This window comes from Papio anubis, chromosome 16, assembly GCF_008728515.1.
Source record: "Papio anubis isolate 15944 chromosome 16, Panubis1.0, whole genome shotgun sequence".
Taxonomy (NCBI): domain Eukaryota; kingdom Metazoa; phylum Chordata; class Mammalia; order Primates; family Cercopithecidae; genus Papio; species Papio anubis.
The window spans coordinates 50,366,235-50,378,730 of NC_044991.1; the positions used below are offsets into that span (position 1 = coordinate 50,366,235).

General features: G+C 37.3%; 1 protein-coding gene across 1 annotated transcript in view; it reads left to right on the plus strand.

Moving 5' to 3' along the window:
* The window catches only part of TMX4 (thioredoxin related transmembrane protein 4), a 40,450-nt gene that overhangs the window by 12,461 nt on the left and 15,493 nt on the right, over positions 1-12,496 (plus strand). The window contains exons 3-5 of the mRNA XM_003905058.5: positions 5,047-5,092; positions 6,728-6,856; positions 9,000-9,045. Coding sequence (XP_003905107.4) covers positions 5,047-5,092; positions 6,728-6,856; positions 9,000-9,045 — 221 coding nt within the window. The remainder of the gene's footprint in view (positions 1-5,046; positions 5,093-6,727; positions 6,857-8,999; positions 9,046-12,496) is intronic.

Genomic DNA, 12,496 nt, shown 5'->3' on the forward strand with positions numbered 1-12,496 from the left:
TTTACAAACACTGACGTCTTGAATGAACAGTAGAAACTCGTTGAAATGATACTATTTTTCCCCACAGTTGAGCACTTCACTGTGTATTTCTGTATACAAATTTCTATTTGGTTGCAGATCTTCATTAGTGTATTCTTGCCTTGCCACAAAAGTGCTAGTAAGGGGTAATTTCAATTATTTCCCAGTAAGTAAAATTTAAAGAGGGGAAACAATAATTTTTGAAGTGTCATGCATACACTTTAGTTATTCTTGTAACTCTTCCATCAATTTATCTATTAAGATATTCTTTTAAGTATTTTAAAGTAACATTTAAGATTTATCAATGAAACGGGAAGAGTTCCCTTCTCCCCTCACAGGATGTGCGATGGGGATGTAGCTTGCTTCTTTTGTGCCCGCTGCTCAAACCTCCAGGGGGAACATGCAGATGAGCAGGCTGTGGGGCTCCAATCCCACCGCAGCATATAGGGGTGAATGTTTACAGCTGAAGCCCCAGTGGGTGTGTGTTACTGTGTGCTCTTTCAGTTTAGCCATCCATAGGTGGCTTGTGTGAGTCAGCTCAATTAGACCCCCCTGCCTTATCACAAGGACAGAGGGCTTCGTGCCTTGGTGTACCAGAAGAATCGGATCACGTGTGGGCTTGGATAATGAGTGCAAGGTTTTATTGAGTGGAAGTAGCTCTCAGCAAGAGGGGAATGGAGTGGGAAGGTGGTGGTTTTCCCCTGGAGTTGGGCCGCCCAGCGGCTGGTCTGTCCTCCAACCACCCTGGCCAAACTCTGCGTCGTTCTGCGGGTCGACTTGCCAGCGTCTGCTGGTGTGTTCTTCTGCTGGCGTGCTCCTCTCAGCGTCCTCTTGATGTCTAGCCGCTGTGTGTTCTTCTGCCGATGTCTTCCTCTTGAAGCCCAGCTGCTTGTCTGTGTGTCTGCTAGAGACTCGGGATTTATATATGCACAGGATGGGGTTGTGGCGGGCCAGGGTGGTCTTGGGAAATGCCAAATTTGGGCACAAAAACAGAAATGCCTGTCCTTGCCTAGGTCCATGGGCACAGCCCCGAGGGTGGAGCCCTCTCCAGGGGCCCCTCTTTCCCCTCCCAGCACTTCCCTGCCCCTCTCCCATATCATTAAGACTAGAGACTATAATCATGTTGCATTTTTATGGCTGAGATGCAGAAGCCGAGCAGAGGGCAGCCCTTAGATTAGGTTACATTACATTGCCTGTTAAATACTGCATAGATCAGGTGATGTTTCAGTTAAGTTGACTTTGAGAAATTAAATTTAATGAGTATATACTTGAACCTTCTGTTCTATGCAGATGAGCTTAGTTGTCAAGGACAGGAAAACAGCAGCTGCTCATAGATCCCCCGTGGGTGATGGCTATTTCACTAGATTAGAGATAAGCCAGACTCCTTCCACAGCCAAGAGTAAGCATTGTCTTTAAAACTACTGATTAATGCAGAAGCCAATTTAGTTTGCTGTACTTTTAGTGTTATATTTTTAATTTTATAATTGTAAATTTTATCTTGTATTCTATTATGCTGACAACCTTATTTCAATCTCAAATGTAAGGTTAATTCTCCTTTTTTTTCATTGTGTTTTCCTTCTGCTGCCCTCTTTGGTGATAATAACAACATTTAGTGAGCATTTACTTCAGCCTGTAATTGTTCTATACACTTACATGCATTTTAGCTTCATAACAACCCTATGAAGAACAAACTGTTTATCTCTGTTTTACTCAGAAAACTGAGGCTAGGATAGGTTTAGTAACATGACAAAGGTAACACGCTAATAAATAGTACAACAATGGCTAATAGATAGCTATTAGCTATCTCTGTTTTCTTAATACTGAACTTAAATAATTTGTTGCGTTGTGGCTTATCAAAATGTAATTCTCTTTCATAATTTTTTTCTTTCTCTAAGCTTTTAATTTTTCTTTCTTTTGCTGCATGTGTTTAAGATAAGTTTTCTGATGCAGTGTTAAAATCTATCCTGCATTCTCCATTTGTGCCCACTTTATGTTGCATCATAGTCTTCATTTTAAAGTGGAAGCAACCCTTAAAGTAAAAAAGGCGTGTAGAAATTTTGGAAGGCTTTGTGGCCTTTTTTACTGAAAAGCTTGGGAGTATACTTGTTTCTTCCAAGCTTACTGAAGTTATTGCAGTGAACTGTTACCCTGAAACAAGCTGCTATTATGATGTTCAAATTCTTTGTCAAGATCCACATTTAACTTACTGTTGTTAAACCCTGAAGCCACAACCTCAGATGGTGTTTCTGTGTTCCAACTGGTCATGTTTTAATTTTCAGGTAATGAAAATTTCTCTTGACACTTCATAGAATCAGTGTTAAAGATTAGAAGACATTTTTGGAGCACTGAGATGAGACCCGAGTTTTCAGATGTCCTTTAGCCTCCCAGAAGTGACTTTTTTTTTTTTTGAGATGAATTTCTTATGGTGTTGGATCTACAAGGCTTTAGTAGTGTGTCATCATCCAAGGAGGACTTCGGCTGTTCTGGATCTTGTTGTTGTTGATATTACTGAATATATCTTTACATGACAGAATATTATTCCAGGCAGCAAACTGAACTCGTGTCTGAGGTGGATGCTGCAACCTTATTATTAATATTCCACATAGCTTGTCATTTGAAGAAATACTGACAAACATAAATGAAAGTAATCTTGAGGTGATATAAATTATTGGTCTTTATTTTAATAAACCTTGATGGCCTTGTAAATTGGTACAGTAGTCACTGAAACAACATAGCAATTCATATCAAGAGACATAGAGTTATTATACCCTTTAATGTAGCAATTTTGGGAACAACTCTCCTGTTACTCCTTTTAGCCAGAACCAGAAAGATGCAGAAAAACCTTAGAGACCATCTGTCACTTTGACACTTTTTCTTGGTACTCACTGATTTTCACGTGTACATTTATTTGTAAAGATAATTTATGTTTTCTGAAATAAGGTGCAATTTCTAAAAGACTTAAGACTAAAGGCTCCTGAATCTGGAAATGTTTTATGTATTGTATAATTAAATGTGTTTTATGAAATATTTTTCTACTTATTTATTTACTTCCTTATTTATTGTCATAGCCAGTGATGACTAAGAACGTACAAAAGATTTTAAAGAGCAAGTTAAAAAATCACTTTAAATGATACCTAACATTTAATAGAAATCTTGTCTCTTTATTCAGATAAAAATAAAATCTGAGTAAAAAATTTTAAGATGTGATGAGATACTATTTAATTTCTTCATTCCATTTTTAAAAACCATACAAATAAAATATACATCCCTAATACCATAACTGTCCTTAGATTTTTGGCTGGTCATAAGAATCTATAGCTAGGTAAGAAGTAATGTATGAAACTGTTCGTAATAATTATCTTAAACCAAAGGCATATACTAGTTTTTAAAAATATTTTGTATTATTTTAAGTATTTATTTTAGTATTTATTTTATTATTTATTTTAAGTATTTTTCCCCTGGCAATTTAAAATTGGAAGGATGCTGTAGGATACCCTTGTTCTTCTCCAGGGTGAAATCCCAAGCAACATGAGAGATGAAAATGCGCTTAGAAGTGCTTGTTACAATCCTCAGTTGACCTATTTTTGGGATACTTGTGTTTATGTTACTGGCGACACACTTTTTTTTCTAATGTACAATGACAAGTTTTTGTAGTAAATGTTTCTTTTTGTGATATTGACTTTTACTACTCCAGAGTACTGTGTTGCCTTTTAAATACGATTGAGATGTTTTGGAATCCACTTGATCTGAAATGAAATAAAATACAGAATTCTTTGAGAAGACTCATCTTTTGTTACTAAATTATGTTGAATTTGTATTTAATTTATAAAATGGGTGAAAGTAAATTTCCCATGTTATTAAAAGTAAAGCTGCAGTGTTTTGAATTGCGAGTGACCACAGAGATGTATGATTTGAGCAACTTAATTTGAATAGATATTTGATTTTGTTCACATTGTTCTACAGTGGGAAAGGCAGCTGTGATGGAAAATGTTAAAATGATGCCTCTGTCATTTTTCCATGTTGGCCAGGAGGATCCTTAAGCTTTCGTTCTCTTTACTCATTCTTAGTGCCCATGCAAATATTAGTTATTTGTAACATATAAAGGGCAAGGATCTGTTCTTCACTCCCTAGTCTCATTCAGCATTTTTTTTGCACACTTTTTTTTTTATATTATTATTCTCCGTTTGTAGTTGTGATTGTGATTATTTGAATAAGTTATTTCCTTCTGCTACTAGACTATAAGCTCTGTGAGAGTAAAGGTTGTACATGTTTTTATTCATCCATGTGTCTTGAGCGGTAACAACAGTCTCTGGAACAAATAAGGTGCTTGGTAGATACTTGTTGAGGTACTAAGGGTTTTATTTATCTTTGTCTTTACATGCACATAACATAGCATTTGATATGTACTTAGTGTTCAGTAAAGGTTTGCTAAAACAAATTGGAAAAAATATTTTTCACATACATATATTCCCTTTACAGTACTTACAGATTTTATAAATGTACAAAATTATACATGATCTTAAGCATTTCATATTACTTACTCTTTTTAAACTAATGACTGATGTAATCATACCTATAGTTTGTTGAGTCCTTCACTATGTACCCAGCACCACGCTAAGCCTAATAATACTTGCCCTAATCTAACTTTAGAACAATTAAGTTAGGCTTTTACATACCCATTTTACAGAAAAAAGGTGCCTGAGACTAAGAGAGGTTAAATAATCTAAAGTTATAAAGTTAGTAAATGGGGAAGTCGGTATTTAACTTTGCAAAACCCCAGTTTGCAAGGCTCTAAATTCTATCCTTTCAGCCTCCTTACAATCCAAGTGATACAAGTTGTATGTCAGTTACTGGAAAGTGTTAGGTAAATAAAAATGGGTAGAAATGAAATTTCTTTAAGTCAAAAAAAATAGTAAATGTGAATCAATAATTGCAATGATTTTAATAATGTGATTATGAAAGTAAGCTCAAGAATGCTTTTTTTGGAGGACTTAAGTGTAACTTTTGTTCTGTTTATGCTTCTTGTAGGTTTGAGTGGCCGCTTCTTTGTCACCACTCTCCCAGCATTTTTTCAGTAAGTTTAAATAATCTTCTAATCTTGCAAAGATTAGAAATCAATAGACGTGCACCAGGAATTCTAAGTTGTCTTCCATGACCGCCACTTATTCAGCTTAACATGTGAGGGAAACAAGGCTGGTGTGCTCTGAGTGAAAGCTGTGACAAGAGAAGCTTTCCTGGAGTGCTGTAGAGATGGAGATCCTAATGTCAGGGGTAGGTGGGCAGGAGAAGTCAGAGATTTCTCTGATGATATCAGAGGTGGGGTAATTCTTAATATCTAACTAAGTGCATTAAACCAACAAGGTAGAGAAAGTCTTTCCAGTTAAAGGAGATAGCATTAAAAAGCCCAAGAGAGAATGAAGTACCTTTTGAGAACTTTGAACTAGTTCTTTATGGCTGGACCACAGGTATAGCTGGATCATGCTGAGTGATGAGGCCAGAGAGACTCAGGTACAGGCAGGGGAAAGACAAAGAAAGTAGTGGATTCCAGAGATGCATAGGCGGTAGAAGCAGTGGGACTTGGTGACTGATTAGCCATGGGAAGGAAGAGTCTATGATGACTACTAACAGGCCATGTGTAACTAACTAGTAAAAGTTACTGCCTGCCTTCAAGATTAGGAGCCATTAAAATTAGAAGAGGTTTGGAAGATAGAGACAAAAATCCAAAAGATAGTGTGACTTGCCCTTCCCAGTTCCAAATGGAGAAGTCTAGGTACAGTTTGATATCAGGATCCAGAGTTCAGAAGAAAGACCTAGACTGGAGATACATATTGAGAATTCCTCAGCATTGAGGTAAATAACAGTTGAAGTATATCTAGAGAGAACATGTATGGTAGGAAGGGAAGCAGGTCCAGGATGGAACCTGGGATTGGCCAACATTAGGACTTGTGCAAAGGAAGACAGTGAGTAAAGGAAATGAAGAAGGGATGCTCAGAGCAGTAGGAAGAACTCCAGGGAGCTCCTGTCGTAAAAGCCAAGCAAAAGGAAGAAGGAAGTGGTATTCAGCAGTGAATGAACAATGCCAGTGACAGGTGAAGGAAACAAATAGATACAGCACTTAGGGGTCATTGGAGACCCCCAATATGAGTGGTTTCAAGGGAGTCCTGGAAGCAGATCCCCCAGTTGCACCAAGCAGTGAATGAGACATAAAGAGGAGAAAACAGCAAGCCTAAACTCTTCTCTGGGAGCCCTGATTGTGGCAAGTAGGTGAGAGGGCAGGTTGAAGGGCGTATGAGGTTTTTTGTTGATGTTTGAGGAGAGGACCTTGAATGACGTAAATTTGAAAATGTGGATACAATGTTTTAAACTTGATAGCTGGCTGTTTTTTTATTGTAGGAGAAAAATTAAAGTAATTGGTAGCAAAAATAATAAAAAGTAACTTGGCGTATTAAGCACTGACAAGAACTCTGCATTTAGTCACACATTGTACAGTGATAACATAGAATGTTAATGCTTTTAGGTTGGGATTTCTCACTTGTAATAAAGCTTATTAATGCTTTCTGATTTATGTCTAACTATATATTTTTCAACTGAGTCAATTTAAAATTCAAGTGGCGTTCAGATGTATTGCCAATAGCTATTTTAACTTTTATCACCTGTAACGTCTGTTATTTTAATGCATTTGCTTTCTACTTGTTTTCATAATTTATAGTGCAAAGGATGGGATATTCCGCCGTTATCGTGGCCCAGGAATCTTCGAAGACCTGCAGAATTATATCTTAGAGAAGAAATGGCAATCAGTTGAGCCTCTGACCGGCTGGAAATCCCCAGCTTCTCTAACGTAACTTAATTTTTTAATGACAAGATGTTACTAATAAAACAGGAGGTTTAAAGTTAATAGCCTGTGGGTCTCAAAAAAGCTTCTGTTTTTCTTCACATTTACTTCCGATTCCCCAGATTACTCATGGCCATGCTTAGCCCATGCAGTATTTCTGGTTTTGTGACCCACATATGTTTCAGCTGGTTTTTAGTACACTGGGAATTAAGTAGCCAGATTTGAGTGGGTTGCAGAATGCCTCTTTTCCAGCTTTTGTACTAAGCCACGATGACTCTTTTTCTCCTTACAAAATATGGTATTCAACATCATCTGATGAGACAGAGAATAACTCTTTATTGAATTATAGTTTATGAAGGAATTGCTATTATATATTATGTGGAAAACAAAACCTGTGGAGTCGTTGGCTGCCTAGCAGAATACCACAGGGGATAGCTTTGGCCTTGACGGCGAACTGTATAATACTTGGTGAGCTAGATTAGGCCAAACCATAACAACTTTTTCCCTAGTTGGTTTTAATTTTGAACGGATTGTCATGTATATAGATAATTTTATATTAGTAAATACAAGTGTAAGAAATTTCCCTACTGAAAAAGGAGCAAATCAAGCAATATTTCAGGAGTAAATCATCTAGTGGCATCTGTATTAATATTAAAGAAACACATAGCTTACTCTAAAAACAACTCCTCTCTCGCATTTCATTCTATAACCATTTGAGTACTGATTTAGCCAGATATTTTTCTAGGTGCTAGGTATTCAACACTGAACAAGACAGACATTCACCGCAGGTACAGAGAATCATAGTCTGGATAAGGGTGGATAAAAAACACAGCAACATACTTTACAAAGACAGGGGATAGCTATGGGGTTATGGACTTACTCTTCTAGATGGAGGGAGCAGGAGGCATTTCTCTGAAGGGAGGCCTCTAGGTGAGATCTGAAGGAGAGAAAGAACTAGCTTAGGCAAAGAGCAGAGGGAAGATTATTCCCAGGAATGAGTATGGCATATGCCTAAGCCCCAGTTTGGAAAGGAGCTTGGTGTACCTAAGGAACAGAATGGTGACCAGTGTCAAGCATAGTGCAAGGGAGTGTAGGATGAGCTGAATAAGAAGGGCAGGCTGAAGCCAGATCATGCAGGGCCTGTGGCCACAGGAAAGAAGTTGGAAGTTACCAGCACACACAAGGAGAAGGTGACCCTTAGGAGAGGAGATTGGAAAGGGCAAGAATGGATGAAGCAAGCAAGTCAAGCCTTAGAGTGGTAGCCTGTGTCAGGTGGCGGCAGTCGGGATGTGGGGATGGAGAGGCTGAGTGGATTTAAAATATGTTTTGAAGGTAGGCTTGGCCAAGGTGAAGGAGAAGAAGGATTCATAATAAAAACTTACAAGTTTCTGGTTTGAGTACATGATGGATCTTGGTACTTGTTATTGCCTTGGGCAAGAGAAAATTAAGGATTCTATATAAAACTTGTTGGGTTTGAGATGCAGACTTTGTAGAACTGTCACGTTGGATGCTGTATTAGTCCATTCTTGCATTGTTATAAAGGAATACTTGAGACTGGGTAATTTATAAAGAAAAGATGTTTAATTGGCTCATGGTTCTACAGGCTGTACCGGAAGGATGATGCTGGCATCTGCTTGGCTTCTGGGGAGGCTTCAGGAAACTTACAATCATGGTGGAAGGTGAAGGGGAAGCACATAACATCACTTGTTAGCTGAGAGTACATGGGGATGGGAAGATGTGTCAAGTTTTGAAGAGAAGAAAAAGGAAATGAGCTAGTATCTTAGTTAGAGCTTATAAAGTACTGGACATTATTAACTGTCCACTTAGGCTTGGGACTATGAAGCAGAAAGAACTGTCATCTGGTTATATGATATTTTTTCCCTGGAGACATTCAGCTGCTCAGGGTTGAGATTTTTGCCAGGTAGGTACAATGAAGGGAGAAACGGCCAAGGAATTGGAATAGATTTGCAGCAGAGTGATTCAAATGATAGCCACTGAATCTAAGTTCTGCAAGAACAGATATGAATCTGGGAGAGGGGACAATATTTAGCAAGAAGTGGAGGGAAAAGGACCAGTCCTCCTGACCTGATTTTCATTTTTTTTTATATATATATTATATATGATCACTGTTTCCTCTGTTTTTTTTAAGGATGTCTGGAATGGCTGGTCTTTTTAGCATCTCTGGCAAGATATGGGTAAGTAATCTTAAATAAAACATTTATATTTGCCGAGAGGTTGTTAAGAATAAAAATAAAGCTTTTAAGCAATAGGAAAAGAAACATTTCTAAGTACATTTATAATTTCACCACACAACTACTCTCATGTGGGGTTTCCACTGGTAATGTCTTCATGTAGAAAGGCATAATCTGAACAGGAACCTGTAACTACTGTGTCAAAGTCTTATTTTCTTAGATCAGTGATGGAGTCTTTCATCCAAGCAAAAGAGCTTGTGTGATTTTACTTTATCTTATGTTCACATCGGCATATCTCCCTACATAGGAAAGATTGTCTGAGCCTGAAAGTAGTTCTGTATGTCAGGGGTTAGCAAACTCTAGCCTGTGGATGGGCTACCTGTTTTTGTTAATAAAGTTTTATTGGAACACAGCTACATTTATTCATTACCTATTGTCTATGACTGCTTCCATGCTACAATGGTAGAGCTGAATAGTTGTGGCAGAGACACAGAGAATTGTGGCTCACAAGCTTGTAATATTTACAATCTGGCCTTTAAGTAATAGATCCTTGCTGTATGTGATTGTATAATTTCTCTGAGTCATTTCAGTGGGTTAGAACTGTTATTCAGGTTTAATATTTGAGCCATTATATAATGTTGAATATGTCCCATAACCTTTTATTTCCCCTTCTCTGTAGGGGAGGACTAAATCCAACCAGATTGAGCAAAATTGCTCTGGAATTAAATATAGCTCAAAATATTTCAAAAAGTCTTAGAAGTGAGTCTCCCTATATATGTCTTTTCTTTTTTTTTTTTTTTTTTTTTTTTGAGACGGAGTCTTGCTCTGTCGCCCAGGCTGGAGCACAGTGGCCGGATCTCAGCTCACTGCAAGCTCCACCTCCCGGGTTTGCGCCATTCTCCTGCCTCAGCCTCCTGAGTAGCTGGGACTACAGGCGCCCGCCACTTCGCCCGGCTAAGTTTTTGTATTTTTTAGTAGAGACGGGGTTTCACCGTGTCAGCCAGGATGGTCTCGATCTCCTGACCTCGTGATCCGCCCGTCTCGGCCTCCCAAAGTGCTGGGATTACAGGCTTGAGCCACCGCGCCCGGCCTATATATGTCTTTTCTATGCTAGGATTGTAGCTTATGGTGTCATGTTTGGAACATAATATTCAAAGAGTTTGGGAAGATTCTTTTTCTGTTGCTCATACACATTCATATATGTTGAAAGACATTTAAGAAAAACCTTTTGTATTCCACTTTCTCAGTTACATTTATATTCTGCCCTGTGAGATAGAACACCTACTACAAGCTTTTTGGTTATTTTTCACAACAGAGGCTAATTGAAGACTTGGTTTCAGTCTTTCAGGTTAAAATTTAACTTTTTTTGGCATTTGTCTATCACAATAAACAATAACTAATATTTCCCCCTCTCCAGATAGTTTGAGTTTCATGTAGTTTCCTTCTGCTGCTTTCTTAACATTGGTGAGAACTTTAATCAAGGGCTGAGAATTTTGAATTGCAAACTGGGAATTGAAAAGAGATTCTGCCTTTTGCAGTATGTCAATATTAAAGATTGACAAAATCATGTAGCCTGCTAGCTGTCTGAGCCATAGAGCATTATACTGTCTAATTCAACAGAAAAATTTTAATAGATGGTTATCAGGCAGCATTGACTGTGAAATTTTAGCACCAAATCTATAAGTGCAGTAGAATTTGTTCTGCAAGTTAAGAAGAGCTTAGATGAAAGCTGATTATGGCCTTCATTGACTGTAAAAGAGAAGTTTTACTTTCAAAGAGGGTAGCAGGGAAAATACAAAATGGCTCTCACCTCATATAGCTTGTCATTTGGAGCTTAGATAAATAAGTTTAAATAAGGAGTTACAGTTTTTCATTATGTCATGCAGATGATTACAATGTGTAACATTTAGAGTGTGTCAAGGCCAGGAGTGGGTGTTTTATCTTTGTACACACAGTGCCCAGCTATGGGCAACACAGATGTATTCTGTGTGGATGCATTAAACTGGAGAGAAAGAGCCATTTGGAGAATAGAATGTGATCCATGTCTGAATAACTAATGAATATGTTCTTCTTAATGATTGAGAAGTAGGATATATGTGTTATATAAATGTATATTTATAATTTCTTTCCAGATATTTCCAAAAGGAACCAAAAATGATCATTTTATAAGATAAACTAAAATTTGGCATGCAAATAATTACATTTTATAATTGTAAAATATAGAATGTAAAATGTACAATTATACAAATGTGTAATTGTAAAATAGTTTTATCTAGTATTAATACCATATTATTTTATACGCGTTTGCATGGAGTAATTTTTCTATTTTCAACCTTTTTATTATGTTTTAAGTAAATTATAAAAAGTATATAGCAAGAAATAATTAACTGATGAATTTAATCCATTTATATTTATTGGGATCACTAAAACATTCGTCCTGATTGTAGGGTGTGTGTATGTAGGGAAGTGGAAGAGAGTTGCACATAAAAGAATGCAAATGATACAGTGTTAGATTATTTTGATTTCCGTCTGTGTATGTATATTACACATACATTTAATAATTTGTGAAATCTGATACTACCCTCTGTATCAGCATGTAGCCTCCCCAAGCCTCTTGCCCACTTTTGTGATTTATTCTTAGAAATAAGTCCCCATCCTTTCATCAAATCTCTAGGAAGGTCTCTTGCCACTTGTATTTCTAGAATTTGGCTCTTGTCCTCTTATTTACAAGGTATATAATCTCTGACCTAAAGAGACGCAGTCCTTGGCTACCCATCAGGTCTCTGGTTCCCATTTCCACCTTTAGTTATGGTCTTGCCTTCCTGTCTTTATAGAGTCACTTAATCAGCCAGTCCTTCCAGCTGACTGCCCTTCCTGCTCAGTTAGCTCATTCAGCTGACTCTTCCTTTAGTCAGAGTTCCTCACATCATTGTTGAATGTATAATTGTGGCAAACTTAATTGTTTTTTAAATCATGTCTAGATCATATGAAACTGCAATGCAAATATATTAATAATGAACAGAAGAAACAACTGTACATGGTGAGACAGAGATAGACTAGGGATGGGAGGTGGAACCAAAAAAGTGTAAAGTCTCAGAGAAAGAAGATTAAAAAGATGGAAGAAGGAAAGATGTAGAATGGCTAATGCCAGTGAGACAAGATTGTTTATGCCTATCTCTTTATCCTACTGAAATATCCGGATACACGTACAGATAGAAATGAGTCTTTCCTCAGCAACCGTCTTCCCTGGATGGGTAGCTGATTAGATGTAAGTATTTCTACAGGGAATATAACAAAACAGTATAATGGATGTTTATATGGAGTTTTTGTGTGTATATAGGAAAATACTTAGAAAGAGATCAACAGTAGTTTTCTCTGATACTGGAATTATGGGTGATTTTCAAAAACTTTTTTTCTATAACTTCTATTTTTTTCTGTCATGAAAAAATGAAAA